At 43.2% G+C, this 18,933-nt stretch overlaps 1 protein-coding gene across 22 annotated transcripts in view; it reads left to right on the top strand.

Annotated features, from left to right (window-relative positions):
• Window positions 1–826: 826 nt before the first annotated feature.
• PXK (PX domain containing serine/threonine kinase like) overlaps window positions 827–18,933 on the top strand; it is a 37,408-nt gene continuing 19,301 nt past the window's right edge. For 10 of the 22 annotated variants that reach the window (XR_015701241.1, XR_015701238.1, XM_087743262.1 and 7 more), the window contains exons 1-4: window positions 827–1,086; window positions 12,854–12,904; window positions 13,576–13,623; window positions 18,221–18,407. Coding sequence is in view for 18 of the 22 variants with exons in the window: in XM_087743262.1 (XP_087599388.1) it covers window positions 985–1,086; window positions 12,854–12,904; window positions 13,576–13,623; window positions 18,221–18,407 (388 nt within the window). In the remaining 4 variants the exon portion in view is untranslated. Of the gene's footprint in view, window positions 1,087–12,853; window positions 12,905–13,575; window positions 13,624–18,220; window positions 18,408–18,933 lie in introns of those variants that run through there. The other 12 variants (XR_015701239.1, XR_015701240.1, XM_087743255.1 and 9 more) reach the window with 3 other exon arrangements.

Consider the following 18,933-nt stretch of genomic DNA (forward strand, 5'->3'; position numbering starts at 1 on the left):
TCCTCTCTAGGTGGGGAGGTGTCATGTCAACGCCTGTTAAAAGGAATCAAACCTGTGTCTGAGCTCCTGGGTCACCGTGGAAGCGGTTTGGAAAGATTGCTGTTCCAGCCCCGAGGTTCAGCCGCTCAACCACAGCGCGCGGCCCGCTTTCCTGTCAGCAGGGAACCGCAGGACGGAGAGCCCAGGCTATTTACAATAACTGTTTGAAGCGTGTGACAAACTCGAGCTCTGCAGCCTTGCTCACAACATCTCGAGGGAGACTAAGCCCTGGGAAAAGACAAAAGGCGATGCAGGCAAGTCTTCCACGGCTGGTGGGTTCCCAGGTGCTAGGTGGTAGTGAAATAAGGAGTTTTCTATGCTGCTACAATGAAAGTTAGGTTGTGGAACGCAATTTAACAACAACTTTAAATCTGTGTTTTGCAAAAAAAACCCGAAAAACTAAAATCTACAACTGGAGTAGAAGATGTTGGGTGCTCAGTGAGTTTTTTAAGCGTCTTTTAACTACAAAAAATCCCCCAAAAGGTGAAGAGCAGCGAGCGCGCCAGCCCTTTAAGCTCCTCTCTCTCTGCGAGGACCGCAGTGCTTCGGAGCTACCGGAGCGGCGCGGCCGCCGCGGAAGACTCGGGCCAGGGGTGCGGCTGACCGAGTGCAAAGCGCCGGGCACTCGCGGGCGCCCCGCCGGCCCCGCAGCTCCTTCCCCCGTTACCGGTCCCGGGGACGAACCGCACCGGGACCCGCCGCCGCCGGGGGCGGGGGGCGCGGCGCGAGGCCGGGCCTGCCGCGAGCGGCCGCGCGTGCGGGCGGCGGGCGCGGCAGGGCGCCCCCTGGCGGTCGGTCTGTCAGTCGGGCGGCGGCGCTAAGGCCCGGCGGCGGCGGCGGCGGCGGCGTCGTCGCGGCGCTGCCGTGTTGACAGCGGCGGCCGCGCCGGGAGCTGCCCCGGGAAAGCAGGTTGGCGGCGCCGGGTTCCCACTTACCCCTCCCGGTATGGCCTTCATGGAGAAGCCGCCGGCCGGTAAGGTGCTGCTGGACGACACGGTGCCGCTGACAGCGCAGATCGAGGCGAGCCAGAGCCTGCACTCCCACACGGTGAGCGGCGCCGGCCGGCGGGCAGGCCGGGCCGCGGGGGGCGGCGGGAGCGGCCGGTGCGGGGGGCAGGGGGAGCGAGGTGAGGGAGCCGGGTAACGGGGGGCGCGGGGGGGTGCCCGGTGTACGCGGGGCCGGGCCGGGGCACGGGCGGAGCGGGGCTGGGCGGGGGCCTGCGGCTCAGCCCGGCAGGAGCGAGGCCGAGGGCAGCGGGAGGCGGGGAGGGCGCCGGGGCAAGGCCCGGGGCAGTTGGCGGGGCGGGCTGGGGCCGTGCGGGGGCCCGGGCGGCTGCCGCGGTGCTGGGGGGAGGCGGCGGGGCGAGACCCCGGGAGCGCGGGTTCCCCCCCCCGGGGCAGCCGGGGGAGCCCCTCCGGTGGGGATGCGGCGGTGCCGCCGTTGCCCGGTCTCCTGCAGCGAGGCGGGAGTTGTTCGGCTCCCTCTCCTCCCTTCTGTTAAGCGGGTTTTCCTCCCGCAGCCGCCCCGGCTCCGCCGGTGGTACCGCGGGGTCTGCGGGGCGCAGCCCGCGCCTGGGCTGCCGGCTGTCTCCGACCTGCGTCCGCTCTGAGGGAGGCCTTGCGCCTCCGGACCGAACAAGCTGTTGTAATTTCTCCTTTTCCCGGGGCCTGTTACGGCGTTTGGAGCAGAGACGAGTTCTGGTTGCCTCATTTCGGTAGCTGAGATGAAGTTATGTTTGAACGGGCTGCGTTTGCCTCCGGGTCGTACTGTGAGGCTGTACAGCTGCAGAGACGTAACTGAGGGTGCAGCCCCGCTTTCTTTGTTGTGGGGAGTGATGACACGCAGCAGAACGAGCCCTGCCGTGACTTTTATGTCACAGATTCATCCTTCTGGGATGTCTAGTACACGTGCGTGCCGCCTTCGTAAGAATTGCTCTGTCTTTGAACGTGCAGTAATAGTCCAAATTTCATAATCTCCTGTTTGCAGTTATTTTCCACTTTAAAAACTAGGTTTACTTATGGTATGACCAAGCAGTACTGTGAATCAGAGAGAGGACTGGCTGTCGCTTCTGGTTCCCGCTTTAGCTGAGAGCGGGGATGCTGAGCTAAAAAGGAGGCCGGAGGGACTCCAGCAGCAGGTACGCTAGCAGGAAAGGTTTCCAAGGGCGAGGGGGTGTTCCTTCTGCCCCTCGCACAGCTCCGATCCCTGCGCTTCTTGTGCAGAAGATCCCTGCGCTGGGGATCTCTCTTCCTGCTTCCTTGCGTCCGGTGAATACTCTTAACCTGAGTGACAGTAATTGTAGGTTCGCCACAGGATATGCAACTGATCTGTGGACTGTCTTATTAAATACTCTTCCCATAACTAATCCACACTTAAGAATTGTTTTTTGTGTGAGGAACTCGCATTAACTAATGTTCCAGTCTTCCTCTGAACAGAAGTTTCATATGAGAAATTGTCCAGATCTTGTGAATCGAGTGGGCTATGGCTCTCAACTGTTGCAACTCCTATTATAAATAAAACTGATGAGGTCTATTTTCTGGCAAGCCTGATATATTTTACCTGTTTCAACAGCTGAGGGGTGCATGTGCCAAGTCTTACGAGAAGTTGTGTAACTTCTAATGCTCCCCAGTTAGCAGTTAAGATTACAGTTTCATTGTTAACTTGTTTCCACCATGCTTTATTACACTTTTTTGCTAGTGCAAATGACAATAGCTTTTTGTGTTCTTTCCTTTGGTTTGCATGATTCTGGTTAGGAAAAAAAAAAGTCACAAAATTCTTTTAGAATGAGCACTTGGAAGTAGTTTTTCAATCCAGGCTCTGTGTGTGTGTTGTCTTGTCTGGGTGAGTGTGATAGCAAATGTTGCTCCCCTCCTCTGTCTTTCATCTCTGTATTCCGTTACTAACGGATGTTCAGAAAAAATTCTCTACTGATTTGTTCTGATCTTTGGTTAATAACAGAATGCTGGAGCACTGTGCCTTTTGATTTAAAATCTGTCTCTAAGATACATCTATTAGTAATTGTTTTACTGCAGCAGCCCTGTTGATAGTTGAAAGATGGCTTGAAGTGTGTGTAGCACAGATGGTTTATATAGAGATAGTGTAGGATAACAAAATACAGGAAGCCATAACACAGGCTTGGCTTCTTATTTGATGTAAGCCAACTATTTTGTCGTTTTGGACATTTCATCTTATCTCCCTGGTATCTGAATAATTTGTTTACTGGTGGGTGACGCTGTCCCTGATTTGAACTTTCCTGGTTGAAATAAGCCACGCAAATAGATCCTTGTGTTTGAAGAGGTGTGTAAATGAAGCTCCTCTAAGAAATAAGGGTTGAAGTGCTTTTGTGAGGCGTTAAGACTGTATTTTACTTTGTCATATTATAGATGTAAGGAAGTAGGTTGTCATTAACTGAATGCTTTTTGGGTTTGTTCCTCATCCCACCTCAAAGCGATATCTTCAAAAGATGTAGATGTATACAGTTCTTCATCCCAAACCACTGTTTGGAGAACTAGGTCTTCACATGCTAGACTTGTTCTAAAGCTGAAATACAAAGGCATTCATGAATAAATTTTCTGTTCTTTTGTCAGCAGTATGTATTAAGATTTTATAATGCTGCTTAGTGTTGCAAGAATTGCTTTAAACTTGCATTTATAATTTTTTTCCCTGTGGATCATCGCTTATAAAAGCACTCATATAAAGATGATTTAGGCCCAGGTTAGATGCAACTTTAACGTGGCAGCTGAACCAGTAATAAAGTAAACCTTCTATGGGTGCTGAAAATAGCCGGTCTTCTGACTAACCAGTGAAGGAAAAGGTGAAGAATTTCAGGAAAAGCTCTGTAGACGTGGTGAAATACCATGCAGAAGACCGAAGCTTGTGTAAAATGAATAGCTTGCTTGTCTTTTGTTCTAAGCAGCTTCTGTTAACTTAAATTTAATACAACAGACTGGGTAAGTGTACACTTAATAGCACTGAATCAAGGGCTGTACTTGGCAGAGGCTGAGTTTCTGTTTCCTGGGGGTGAAGGTGAAACTAAAAAAACAAAACTGAAAACAAAACCCGAAACTACTACGTACTTACCTGAATTCTCCAGAAACCTAAGAAGGGACGAAGCTAGTATTTAAAATGTTCTTTTGAGGGTTTGCACTTTTTGCTTAGTAAGAGCATGTCAGCCCCCTAGTAAATGTGGTTTTTAGATTGTTAGGAAATCAACTGCAAAGTTTTCTGATATGCTCACAAGCTCTTTATGTTTCTTTCAAGTCAGAAGAACTCAATTGTTCTTGCTTGAGTTAGTACATCTCGGCTGGTACGTAATCTCCATGCTTTTGTGTTGCAACAAAGAAATTGTCAGCTGAGGTCTTCTTTCTGCATATTTATTTCCAATGATAACTGAAGATGAAAACGATGCCTTTTCTTTTTTACAAAAGTTGTTTCCCCGGTTAAGTGTGTTGCAAGCAGTCTGAGTTTTGTTGGAATGTGCACTTACATACCAATAACTCTACAGTGCAGTGTTTATGGAGTCCTTTTTTATTTCAAAAGCCAAATAAATGTATATTGCAGGTGCATTCCAGTGGTACCTCACTTAAGAGATTTGAAATTACATGAGCAAACCCTGTCAGCTTCATTTTGTCTCCTGCTATATGCTTCAATCACTAGCACTGCGTAAGAAGAGAGAGTAACTGTATAACTTCCAGGAGTGTGTTGGGCGCTTTTCATAGGCATGGTTCAGCGCTCTTGGTAGGTATGTGTACCAACCGTTTTGCAGAACATGACGTCGTTTTGTTGCCATTGCGTTCCTTGAATTCAATAGGAGTGGAATTACATCCAATATATTAAGCCACTTGCAAGTGTCTCATCTTAATGCCAAATGTTGTGCTCTGACAACAGAGGCATTTTCAGCACTAAAGCTTTAATAAATTTTGGCTATTGAGCGTGCTTCATATCGCAATATTTCATCTGTATATTCACTGTTTAAAAGTGGCTTTCTTTCTAAGCCTTAAAATAGGATGCTATTTTCTTCCACAATAATCTAGACATAGTCCTTCATAAGAACTGCACATCTGTACATACAAGTTTTAGAGCACTTTAAAGCAGTAAACCCACTAGCAAGTTATGCATGTACTTCTTCTGAACGTTCATTAATTCTTCTCTGGAGTGATTTTCCTTTTTCAGGCATTTCATCTTGAAATTGAAGTAGCGAAACAGCCAGTTGTGCTACAGTACATTGTTGTCTTAAAGGCATTTGGAAACGGAACAGCTGAAATAAATCCCTCTCGTAACATACTTTCAGAGTTTTTCGTTTTCCTTAAGCAATGATGAATGTTGACACTCATAGCTTTTAGATTAGAAAAATGTTGAAAAAGCATTTATGTTTTTCCTCTATTGTCCTGTGATACAAAAATGGAGCCATATGTTTCTAGAACAGTAGGATTTATTTTAAAAGCTTGTAAAGGACTTTGCACATCTGCTTTATAAGGAATTCAATCTCTACAAGGTTGCCTTCACTTTGGAAAAAAAAATCACGAAGTTACTGTTAGAGGTGGCTTTAGACAGGGAACTATTAGAGTTCACTTGTTTGAGGTTTTGGAAATGCAGTTCTTTCACTGGACTTAGTAAGTATGGTTGACCACCTTCCACCTTCCCCCTCCTGCCCCCCCCAGCTTCAGCTCAAAAAGGATAGCTGTTTCATCACACCTAATTTTAGATATCCCAGTGTCCTGGTTTCAGTTGGGATAGAGTTAATTTTCCTCCTAGTAGCTGGTATGGTTCTGTGGTTTGGATTTGGTATGAGAATAATATCAATAACACACTGATGGTTTAGTCGTTGCTGAGCAGTGCTTACACTAAGTCAAGGACTTCTCAGCTTCCCATGCTCTGCCAGGTGCACAAGAAGCTGGGAGGGGGCACAGCCAGGACAGCTGGCCCAGACTGGCCACAGGGCTATTCCATACTGTATGGCATCATGCCCAGTATAGAAACTGGGTGAGTTGGCTGGGGGGCAGCGACCGCTGATCAGTGTCAGTCGGCAGGTGGTGAGCGGTTACATCACTTGTTTTTCCTGGGTTTTGTTCCTCTCTCTCTCTCTCTGTCTTTCATCGTTTTCCCTTTCATTACAATTTATTATTATTATTATTACATTTTATTTCAATTATTAAACTGCTCTTATCTCAACCCATGAGTTTTCTTCCTTTTGCTCTTCAGATTCTCTTCCCCATCCCGCTGGGGGGGAGGGTGAGCGAGCGGCCGGGTGGTGCATGGATGCCAACTGGGGTTAAACCATGACACTCAACCTTACGGTTTCCACTGGTGAACTTACTAAATTAGTATTGTGTTTGTAGCTCCTGCAAAGATTGCATTCAAAATATTAGTTGCCGTATCACACCTTAGTAAATCCATTGCCTTAGAGATCTTGCAGTGTAATTAGAATATTTTTATCAGCTGCTGAGTATTTCCTGAAAAATACTGAATATTTTGCTTTTCTGGTGAAGGCCATGGCGCTGCAGGGTACTGAAAAGCTGTTATTTCTCTTGTCTCTCTCCAAAGCTTTTCTTGTTCAGTACATTTCATTACATGTAAACGTGTGTCCTATTTTTTTTCTGCAGTTGTCCTGCTTCGTAGCTTTCACTTGTTGAATGGCTTACTCATTACTACACCAGCGATACAGTGTGTGTGGAACTGTATAATGTCCCTGGACAAACATGTGCAGTGTTTAAAATGCAGGTAAACACCGCTGTTGCTGCTCACACCTCAGATGGTGCCGTGGTTTAACCCCAGCCAGTAACTGAGCCCCACCCAGCCGCTCGCCGGTGGGATGGGGGAGAGAATCGGAAGGGCAAAAGTGCGAAAACGCCTGGGTTGAGATAAAAACAGTTTAACAGGTAAAGCAAAAGTCGCACACGCAAGCAAAGCCAAACAAGGAATTCATTCACTCCTTCCCACGGGCAGGCAGGTGCTCAGCCGTCCGCAGGAAAGCAGGGCTCCATCGTGTGTAACGGTTACTTGGGGAGACAAACGTCGTCGCTCTGAATGTCCCCCTCTTCCTCCTTCCCCCAGCTTTATACGCTGGGCACGACGCCGTACGGTGTGGGATACCCCTGTGGTCAGCTGGGGTCAGCTGTCCCAGCCGCGTCCCCTCCCAGCTCCTTGTGCCCCCCCAGGCCCCTCGCCGGTGGGGTGGGGTGAGAGGCAGAAAAGGCCTTGACTCTGTGCAAGCCCTGCTCAGCAGTAACGAAAACACCCCTGTGTTATCAACGCATTTCAGCACAAATCCAAACCATAGCCCTGTACGAGCTGCTGTGAAGCAAATTAACTCTACCCCAGCCAAAACCAGTACAGATGGGTTTAATGGCAGGTTGTGCAATAGCAAATAAGTACTATGCCCTGTAGCGGAGAGGTCCCTGAGTCTGAGCAGCTTTCCTGATTTTGTTGCTACTTTTCACATGGGAGATTTTCTAAATAAACATTTAAAAGAGCTTCTTACTAGAAATTGTTCCAATCCAGCCTACTTAAGTAGGGATTGTATTCATGCTTAATTAGGCTTTCCTCTCTTTAATGCTTATAAAATAAAGCCCTTTCAAACTTTTAGTTGATGTGACCTGAAGGTGACCTGGATCTTTATAATGGTTGGCTTTTCAAGCCTGTTGGATTAAACAGATGTACAGCAGAAATCTGTGGAAAAATAGACTGACTATCCCGAGCCAGAAATTTAGAGACTATTTTCTTGGGAAAACAGAATGTATTACCCAATATTGGTGAGACTCTCTACGTTTTATTATATGAATCTCTAAATTCACCACTTGTTCTTTCCTATTTTGTCTCTGCAGAAGCCTTTCTTTCCTGTTTGCTTTCTGTTTCAAGAACTAGGAAAGATGATAAACAGCAATTATTAAACATTTGGACATGCTTTGCTGTGTAACTTTCACCCAGGAATGTTAACAAAATTATCTGAGCAGTTCTGAGCTGCTGGTGCTGATGTTTTAACAAGTGCTGGAATACCAGGGAATAATCTTGGTGAATTTGGGGGGAAAAACCACCTAAATGTTGGCTCTGCCTGTAAATGGGTAAGTTCAGGATAACGTTAATCCCAGGCAGTGACTGTGAAACTGCTGTTGGCAAAGGACTGGAGAAATGCAGCATGGTTGTCACTGATCCATGTGGATGTGTGGAAAATACTCTTTTTCAGAAACTCTATCCAGCACTCTACAGTGGTAGGAAGATTTTAGGAAATGACAGTGTGCAACTGGGGTCATACAGCTTTCCCTGCTCCCAACCTCCTCCTCCCAGCACCGGTTTCCGCTTTCTTAACTAATCGGAGCAGCCAGGAAATGATCCCATAGGTAAAACCACTTTGCTTGGCATCTTTAAAAATGTATATTGAACCGCTGCTGGCATATCAAGGTTGTGGCAGGAACTGGCTTGGCAGTATTGGTGGGAAGAGCAGCGGACATACAAACCTTACCTGCGTGGGAGTCTGGGAGGTTGTCTCGAGGAATGGTTTTATGGCCTGTCTTGTTGGTGGCTCCTAGGTAGTTGCTGCCAGCGAGCTTGCTGCCTGCAGGCAAAATCCGTAGCATGAGGTTGTCTCTCTTCTGCAAGCTGAGACCTTTCTTTGCCAAGTAGCAGCTGCTAGGGCTCCTTTTGAAGTTGTTTGGTAAACTGAGTCATCGGAAAGATTTTGAGCCGTTCATGTAGGAGTGAAAAATGCCATGGGAATTTCTGCATGAGCGTAGCTAACCTAGACATCACTGAGCCTGGTTTTTGATCCCTAAAATTGTCAGCAGGAGTGAACTCTGGTAATTACTAGCCCTTTCTGAAGCCTTTTCCATCGTATTTTCCTGTGTTAGATGCTGCAGCTACACAGAAATGATTCTGAGTGTGCCTATCTGTTTTCCTTACGCTTTCATTTATTTCCTATGGGCACAGTCTCAGTCCCACTATCAAATCAGGCTGTCTCAGAAGAAAATTGTTGTAATTCAGATTTTTTTCTTCAACAAAACACAATTTGGCAGGGTAATAAAGGCTTTTGTGCATTTGGGCTTTTTCCTTCCAGAGTTGAAAGCTCTTCTTTGGTCCTAGGGGAAGCATATATCAGCGGTGCTAATTATAATCCCAAGACAAGCTTGTTGCTGTGCGGAGGCAATAGGAAGTATCAACTTCTCACTGAAACTCGGCGTACTGTGGTCTGCTGATTATGTGTAGCCCTGGCAGATATTGGGCATAGTGTTGTATTTCTTATCATGGCTTTTCTACTATAGCTATTCTTTGACTTCCAATCTCGTTATTGACATTAGGACGAAAAACCAGAAGACCATTTAGGCTTTTTCATTAGTTGTATTGACAAGGTAGTGCCCAGGTGGCCAGTTCTTCCTTACGGTCAGCGCTGATGGAGAGAGCGTGGTGGGGACTTACCATTTCCATACAGACAGAAGTAATGACCACGTCTGGAGAGCGGTGCTGTCTTGTTTCAGGTTGTGAACCCATGATGTACAGAGGGGGTTCGATTAACGCTTTAGGGTGCCAAAGCAGAACTGGATGGGAAGATGCTCAAGTCTGTGTGGAAAAAAATAGTTGTGGCCCAAATCTAGTTTTGTAATATAATCTTACTGTGAGAAGAAGCTCTGAGCCCCGAGTTGTTTATCACTAGGCTCTCCAGAAGAGACGACTGTCGCATTGACCAGAGTGGTTGTATGGAGTAAGATGCTTTGATGGTTGTCTAATGAATTTGTGTGTTCTGCCTGGCCGCCAGCGTTTTCTTGGGGTACAATAGAAAAGGTTAATCGCTGGATAAAGAGTAAGTGCTACAAGGGATTGAGCAATAACTCTGCTTCTTTCAAAATCCTAGAAAAGATGAATGACTGAACATGGTGAATCGTCACTGACGTGGTTTTTCAGAGAAACAGCCAACGTTCCTTTGAGACTTGCTGAATAAGCAGTTGCTGCAATTTTTTGGCTGTGTGTGAAGTAGCCTCTTCCTATTTCCCAAAATGCAGCAACGATCACAAAACAGGAAAAGCCACGTTAGTGGTGAATCTGGGTTTCCAGGTGTCCCTGTAATCGGTTTCTGTTGCACAGTTCCCAAACATAATTAGGCTGGTTGAATTGCAATCGTCTCTGTGGATTTTTGTTACTATCTATGAGGATTTGGGCTTCTTGTTTTGCAGGAAAATACCTTAATTATAATTTCAAATGAGTAAGAGAAGAGAATATGGAGAGAGCATGTCAGGCTCACTTTCTGAAAAGAGACACTTTAACTCCAGTATAATAGTTACGTGTTTTGGTTTGTGACATCTTGGATTTCTGTAATTTCCAACTAAGCTGCTAAGACATGAAGTGTTTTAAATCACTTTGGTTTTCATGCTTACTAGTCTTGAATTTGTTCTCAAGGCTAGATGGCTCAAAATTGCTACAGATATTTGACAGCTGTTGACGATAAAGGATATTTTAAGTGAATTTTAGAAAATGGAATAGCATTTTTGCCTGAGCAGCATTGTGCTTTGGAAGGAAACTTCAGTAAATAAATTTTGGATTAGTTAAGGTTGAATACACAAGGTAATGCCATCTGATAAGTGTTGACTTTGCATCTTGTCTGGAATAGTCATAATTCATGATTAACACTGCTTACTTTTCATGGTGGTAAATGTTAAATGGGAATTTAATTCTACGGAGGGATTCTCTGAGGTGCTCCACTTTGTTTGTTTGCATCCAATAGTATATTTATATTCTTCAGTATACAAGCTTTTAATTTAATTTCGTTTGAAAGAGGAGAATTAGTTCTGTGAAGGCAACTTCCAAAACCAGAAGACGCTTCACAGTACCTGAAAGAAGTTACTAATAAACGCCTGTAGTGGATTTTTACTGTGAAGCTGAATTTATAATACTTCATGGATCAAACACTCAATTAATTGAATTACCTAGCTGGTATGCAGGTACATGCCAGATAGAGTTATTGTTACAGAATGGACAAATTTGGTATATAAACTCAAGGTGCTGGAAATGCCTTTGTTTGTTTGTTGTTATTTCATTATTGTCTATTCATGATAATTTGGAATGCAGCATTAATTTTAATATCTGAAAAAATGGTGCATAATGCTCTGATCTGTCCTTTTTCTTTGTGTAAGACTCCTATTGATGTAAGCAGTTCAGCAAGATTAGGTGGCATTTCAAATCGAAAAATTATTCAGCACTTTACATAAAATACATTTGAAAGTTTGTACCAGGGTGAATGAAGTCATCTGAGCTGAATAACAAATGATTAACCATGTGATGCTTGCTGCACTGCAGGCAGTCACTGGGTGGGTACTCACGCGTCGCTTGGCACAAATGCAAAGAGCTTTTTGCATGTTCCAGCTCAGAAATACCGTGAGCCATGGCTTGAATTTGTATTTGTTTTAGAATTTCTAGTTCTCACTTTGAATTTTGTAGCTGCAGGTGTGCAGTGCGACTGAACGTGTTCAGTGAGGAAGGCTGGGGGGTTTAGTGGTACTTTGAGCACCGGTGGCGGGTCCTGTCACCCCTGGCCAAGCATGGCAGAGACGATGAATGTGCTTAAAAGGCGTTGGGGATACAGGCCTCTTCTACAGCATCAGACTGGTACAGGTGGAAGGAAAGTGTAAACGCATAGGTACCTGTGTGGCTTCTTCCCCCTCTTCTGACTCTGGGTACTCTCCAGCTCTCTTCAGTGTTGAGAGCTGCATTTTCTCAGGCAGCACCTTACTTTTTGGCTCTCCATTTTCATGTTTTTCAATGTAAATTACGTGGCCATGGAATTATCTGTGTAATAAGACTTTAAAAACAGCTGCATTTATAGAGCTTTGTGTATGCAAATGGTAAAGGAAGTATCTGTTACTACGCTTAGCCCAGATTAATTCTATTTCCTTGCTAATTAAACAGTACCTAAAATGGAGATTATAGGCTTTCTAGGAAAAAGGACTTGCCTCACTTACGATCTTTGAAACGTCAAAAGTGTTTTTAGAGCTGTTTTCAAACTTAAACAGAGTAGGGGTAAACAAAATCATGGCTTCCTTGAAGTATGTCTGAGTAGGTGTACAAAATACATGGTATCTATTCTTGAGATAATTAGATAAATCTCAAATAATGCTATTGCTGTATTGACCAGGTATTAGTCTACAAAAGGTACAGTGGAGCTTGAAATGAAGGGAGTGAAAAGAATTGTGCTTTATGAATGTAATTGTGGTGGGAGAATTATTAATTCTTAAAATTTAAAAATGGTTTACTGAGATTTAGATATATCTGCATAACTAATACATAAATAACTAACATTAAGCATGCATTATAAATGAAGAATTATCATCATGAGAAGCTGATATGTCCTAGTTACTCAAGCACAGCCCAAAGCTTTTGTGGTAACCTTTCTTGTACAAAAATAATTAGAGGTTGGGCAGCTGTAGGTATTTACTGGCATTTGATTCTGTTATGATGGCAGCAGTAATTCCTGGGGGCTACTTGTTAGATATTGGAGGTGAGGAGAGGTTTCTTCAGCTGTTGTTGGTAGAGATGTGTGGTGAGTATGCTCTTACTATCTTTTTGCCTTAACTAAATGAAACTGTTCAAGTGCTTCACAGGTCTGCAAGCTCTTGGACCTCTCTTTGTCTTCTACTCCGTGAAGCAGAGAGAGCTGCTAGTGATGGGTCTGAGCAAACCCCACTCTGACCTCCACCTCGGCACTTAAAATCTGGATCTGAATTTTCTGTTTCTATATGTTTCCTAATTGGATAGTGGTCATATTTGGAGAAGTTCCTAATAACTTTCTTCAGCTCATTAGTTCTCATTTCTAATAACGTTTTCCTTTTATTAGGAATACATAATCCGTGTTCAGAGAGGAGTTTCGGCAGAAAACAGTTGGCAGGTAATTTCTTAAACTGTGGTTCACATAACCAGGATGCCTTTTTAGGAAGAATCTGAAAATTGTCTCTTCCTAGCTTTTTAAATTTGAGCTGGAGAGGGAAATGTTGGTTTGGAATTGAGAACATGAAGTGCTCGAATACTTTTGGTCAAAACCTAAGAGAAAAGCAGTATTGCTGCCAGCTACAGAAGGCATGTTGTCTGCTGCTATTGTGAATATTCCAGGAAAAATGCCTGTTATGTGTTACTGCTGTGTGTTGGTATGACCATCATTTTTAAATCTTAAATGCCAGTTTGCCTTCCCTAGTGCTAAAATCACAGTCTTGCTGATACATGACCAACAAAACCTAGAAGTAGTAATGAAAATGACTATGAAAAGTTGTTGTATCTAATATGGCAAAAATGCTTTGTTTGCAGACAACTTTGCTCACAAATATTTTTTTTAAGCTGTTTTAAGATAATGTTTAGAAATATATTTTTGTTCTGGTGAAGATGCGATTAAAAACTCTTTGCTCTCTGGCAGTGTGACATAAATCCAGCAGTTATGCATTTGTACAAAAATGGTTAAAAGAAGAAGATTATAAATGGGAATCGCTTTTCTCTGATGGGATATCGAAGAGTAAAATGCTAATGGGAAAAGTAATGTTTCCTGAACTTTGTCTTTATATTTTGCAGATTGTGAGGCGATACAGTGACTTTGACTTGCTTAATAATAGCTTGCAGGTAACTTTCACCCTTGATATATAAATATAAAATGTCATTTAGAAGGATATATTTAAAATGGCTTGTGATATTTTTATATATTGCGGTGAAGAAAAAATACAAATTCACATAGCTGTAAAGAGAAACTGTGCCTTCAAATGTGGCTTGAATGTATACTTTTTTCACACTTATGTTTTCTCTTGTAAAATTTTAATTTTAGCATCACCAGAACCCATTTATACAGAAATGGAGGAAATTGGCAGATAGTGAATCTTTCCCTTCAGTACTGTGACTTGTTCCGGTTTTATGTGTTATTATTTGTTCCTCCTTTGATTCGAAGAAAGCCAAGGCACATACCAACCTTGTAAATTCAGCATTGAAGTGCTATGGGTCTCATTATTTAGATGCGTCTAAAAGCACTACCAGATGCTGCTTATCATGTGATGGTTTTCTGTATCACTGGAAAGTGTTCCTTAGTTAGACACTGGACTTCCTGTGTGTTTTCTTTTGCTTTTTAGGACAGTTATTTCTTTTTATTTTGTGTGGGAAAAAGCAGGGTATATGAGTGTGTTTGGGCAAAGGGGGGGAAGCAGCAGTGACTAGCATCCACAGGAGTGAAACCTGTTACTAGAGATTTCCGTAGTACTATGCAAGCAAGATAAAAAGTGAACGCTTCTGCGATTTGAGGATAGATTTTTGTGACTTTGAAAAATTTTTCCCCTGTTAAATGTTGTGTGAATTCAAGAGCTTAATACTGCTTCCACCACCTCTCCCCCCCCATCCCCATCAGATCAGCTATCTGCTTGATGAACCTCAGTGAGCAAAAGCATGTAAGGGTGTTGGATTGTGCGCTTCGATAGTCTGCTATAACTGATTCCTATGCTAGAAGGTGGATGGGGGAGCAAATTAGTCATAATTCAACAGACGTAACATGGTGGCGTTGTGGAATTATTTTAATGAATGTGCAGTAGCACGTAGGAAATTCTATCATGACCTAGAAACCTCTTCTGTGATGTGCTGAATAAATGCAATACAAAGATGTCTCCCGCTCCAGAGAAATCCAAGATTTAAGATTAGATAAGCACCCATGGGAACACAAGGAAATGCGATGGTACTAGTCCGTCACAGTCATTGTAGTCTTAACCATAGTCAAGGTTTGCTAGAGATCACAGAGAGCGAATTTTAAGAAAGTTTTAAAAAGAGCTCACTTTTGCAGCCACTTATAACAAGCTCCTCTTAACCATGGGGAATAGAATGTGTTAAGGCATGAAAAAGCTTTGTTGCCTTCTCATTTAACTTTCAAATGAGGCAGCTTTAGTAGAAAAGGCAATGGACCTTTAAGACTTAAAATTTAGAAATGGCAGGTACTGAAAGGTTAGGCCTAGGTAGAAGGCCTAGAAAGTGAAGGTAAATAGGTTAGGTATGATGTAGTACAGAAAGAAAAGGCCTTTGTATCTGAGACAGAGGTGAATGATAAAAGTAGAGGGTTCAGGAAATTATTTGACAGCAACTTGCAGAGTGGGACAAGGAGGAATTTGAAATGAGAGAGAGATTTTTGCAGCTCTAGGATACGAAGATCTGGGACAAAAATGTCAGCTGCTTGGATGGCTGGAAAAGATCAAACAATCATCAAGACATACCTCTGACATGGATAGGAGGGTATGCAGAGGGTGGCTAACTTAGCAGGCCATGTTCATTAGCACTTGGTCTCCAGTGAAAACTACTGCTCACCCCTTGATGTTCAAACTCCTGTTTCTGCTTTCCACAGTCTGGAAAGGCAAAGATGTGTTTCTGCTTGGAGACAGCCTTTTCTGGCTAGTACAGAGAGCCGCCCTAAGGGGTGTACTTCTTCCTTATGTGCCCAGCAGAAGGGCAAGAAGAGAGTTTTAAGCCTTTATCAAAGATGCACAGCTCTGCTTTTGACAAACACCACTGCTCCTCCAGCCTAGTGCTGTTTGCCAGAGCTTGAGAGACAGCAGACAGTAGCTGGCGAGAAGCATGTTAAAATTGCTCTTTTCTCCCACTGTTTTGGAGTTTTTTTATAAATTGCTCTTTGTGATGTTTGAAGTTTTTTGAGCCATTAAGACATGCAATATTCCTCAGTTCTTTCCATCCAGAACTCCAAGCAACAATATTTCATCACAATATTCAGGTCCCATGACTTGTTTTGAAACTCTTTAAGCTCTCATCTTGTGTGTATTGAAATTAGAGTAAACGAACAAACAAAACTCCAAGCAAAACAAAACACTCCCCCCCCAACCAGTATAAAACAATGAGTAACAAGAAAATACCAAAACCCAATCTCCTTCCTTCAAAACTAAGATGTTGCTGGAAAAACTGCTGAAGCTTCTTTTGGGTGTTAAGCCCCAAGTTCTTCTGGTTCTTGTGGCATACTTGACCTTTCTGTAGGTTTGGGTGGTTGCGTTTGAACACACAGCTGCAGTTGAGTTGGAATGCAACTTTTCTGCTGTTAATCTTGTGCTACCTGTGCAATAACAGTAAGGATAGAGAATTTCCAAACTGCCTAGGCGAGAGGATGCAGTCCTACCAAACACCTTGGAAATAATGAGAGGTGTACACCTCTGCCCCTGATCTGCATCTGAAAGTTTCAAGCCAGATTCCAGATTCCCTGCACTCTCAGCTGTGTACTGGATTGAAAAGCTCCTTCCAGACCATCCTGCATTTCTTCCTCTTTGCTTATTTGACAGAGGTGTGAAGAGATCATTGGCTGCCCTTCTGTTAAGTGAACTACTGGTACAGTATTTGCAGCAAACTATCTGGCTTTTATGAAGCATTTTATTGCGGCTTTTGACCAGACATTCCTGAGCAGGCTGTGGTTTGAAGATAAGAATGTTAATTCCCAGGTTCTTCTGTGGCGAAGCCCATCCTGGCCCCGGTGCAGAGCTGGGGCCACTGAGAAGGACTGCTCATGTTTGAAAGGGTGCGAGGTCTTTGCAGGGTCAGGACCTCAGTGAGGTGTTCTGTGGCAGGCAGTGTTCTCACTGGGCTGGGTGTTTTGGCAGATAGCTACAAAAACTTGGGGGTGAATGTTAATTTCCACTGCAAAATAGCAGAAACCACAACTAACAGTGGTTTGAAAACATCTGAACTAGAGTCCTTTTCTCTCTGATGGTAGCTAGCTGTCAGGTTAAGGAGGTAAAGGTGATTATGATTTAACATGCTTTTCAAGTGAGTAATACCAGAAATGGATTTCGGTTTTGTTTATAAAGTTGTTTTTGAATTGAAGTAAGAGTGGTCTGCCAACTGAAAGTATCGTATGCCTCTGCTGCTACAGCCAGTAGTTCACCAAACTAGTTTTAAGTGGTATATTGTTGCTTTTGGGTTTATTCCTGGATATATTTTCCCCCACCCCCCCCAGCTGTAAAAGAGCATTAAAAATGCTCGGTGGATAGGATGATTTTTATTAACATCTTCTGTAATTCAGGTGTAGTTATAGCTCTTTTTCAGCCCATGATTTGCAGTTAGAAACAGGAGAAGTGCTAAGGTTAGGGGAGGACAACTCCTGTGTTCAAAAGAAGGAGGAAAAAAAGGAAAGGGATTGCTACTTCTGCCCCAGTTTGTTGAACTAATCGTTTACTTTTTCCAATAGTTAAAATGAAAGTTGTTCAAATACCAAAAGTCCCAGTCTTCTCCCTGGTGAACTGTTTGCTTTAGAAATGAGGTTATTGCATCTGGTGTAATTGATTCCTGCAGTACACATTTCTTAAAGATAAATCCCATGGAGATTCAGCATACCCAAGGCAGGTGCTTTGATCTGCAGGACAACAACGTGTTAACAACTTGAAAAATTTATTCTGGCAATTCACGTGACATAATTGAATGTAAACACTGTGTGCAACCTAGTTTTGTTTTCTAACGATGATCTCTTTGATCTGACTTACGTAAGGCTTTGAATTTCTGTACATTTTTTCATCATCCTATTCCGAAGTATTTCTCTGATTTTATCTGAAGTTTTGGATCACTTATGTCAACATAAAACAACTGCTGCACATCCACTGGTAGACTGCAGCTATTTCTGGGTTGAAAGATGTATAGCTGTTTAAAAACTGTACAGTGACAAATTCAGAAGAGAAAATGGAAAAGTTGCACCAGATTTGAAATTACAGATTTAAAATGCTGACACTAGGGGCTTTAAATTACTTATACAGGCAGTAGAGGCAAAGGCAAGTTATTAATCTGCACTTCATGAAATGAGAAAGCATAAATCTTATCTGGAGAAAATGGTAAACTATGAATTGTTTTTGTGCTGTGGCAGAGGTATGTTATGAGGATTTGGCTGAAAATTGTAGCCATTTAGTATCTGAAAGTTTTGTGTAGTGATCTTAAATGCATGATTCACTAGCAAAAATTTATCTCCTCGCATTTTCAGTGTCGTTCCACTTACTAGTCTCTTCACAGTGGGATGCAAGCTGTTGTCTGACTAGCTCACCCTGATAACAGTACTTAGAAAAAAACATAAAAGCTTGTCTATACACAGTACAAAAAGAGTTATCCAGTAGTTAGCTTGCTGCCGAGAGTCTTTTACTTTCTGGATTGCTAGTTTATATCCCTCAGGCATTTTGAGAGCAAGGTTAGTAACTTTTCCTCTCTTTTTAAGATCTCAACTCTAAGTCTACCTCTTCCTCCAAAAAAATTGATTGGAAATATGGAGCGTGAATTCATAGCTGAAAGACAGAAGGGACTCCAGGCCTATCTCGATGTAATTACTACCCATCACATACTGTCGAACTGTGAACTGGTAAAAAAATTCTTGGACCCAAACAACTATTCTGTAAACTACACTGGTAAGTGAGGAATTGCAAAACTGCATTACAGTTTCACTTTAGCGTGTGTGTGTATCTTCCATTAATGCTGGCAAGGATTTACACTGAAGCGTGGGGGGGCGGAGAGGAGAACAGCCTTCAAAATTATCATACTGTGCATGTGATTAATTCTGCTAATGTTTCTCCAGCTCTGTGCATGAATCAAGCTGCAATTGTCAAATCTAAATATTTGAATTATTTTACAGAGGAGTGATGGGAGTCAAGATCTATATAAGCAGAACTTGGAGGAGGGGGGTGGTGAGAGCGACATTTACTTTTTCAGAGTTTGTGATAAAAGGGGAGGGTTGGTGTTTGAAAATTATTTGCCTACCAGAGTGTAAGGTGGAGTTAACAGAACGCAGAGCTGACAAACCTAAAACAGCTGGTCTTCTGAACACTGAATCTTGCGTTCGTCATGGTTCTGAGGTTTTTCAAATCAACAGGAACAACTGTGGTCATCTTGTCTAGCTCCCACTATCCCTTTGGGTTGTGATCCTTCCTAGAACTA

Source organism: Nipponia nippon, unplaced genomic scaffold, assembly GCF_047370975.1.
Source record: "Nipponia nippon isolate SJK-2023a ecotype South Korea unplaced genomic scaffold, ASM4737097v1 scaffold_9, whole genome shotgun sequence".
NCBI classification, from domain to species: Eukaryota; Metazoa; Chordata; class Aves; order Pelecaniformes; family Threskiornithidae; genus Nipponia; species Nipponia nippon.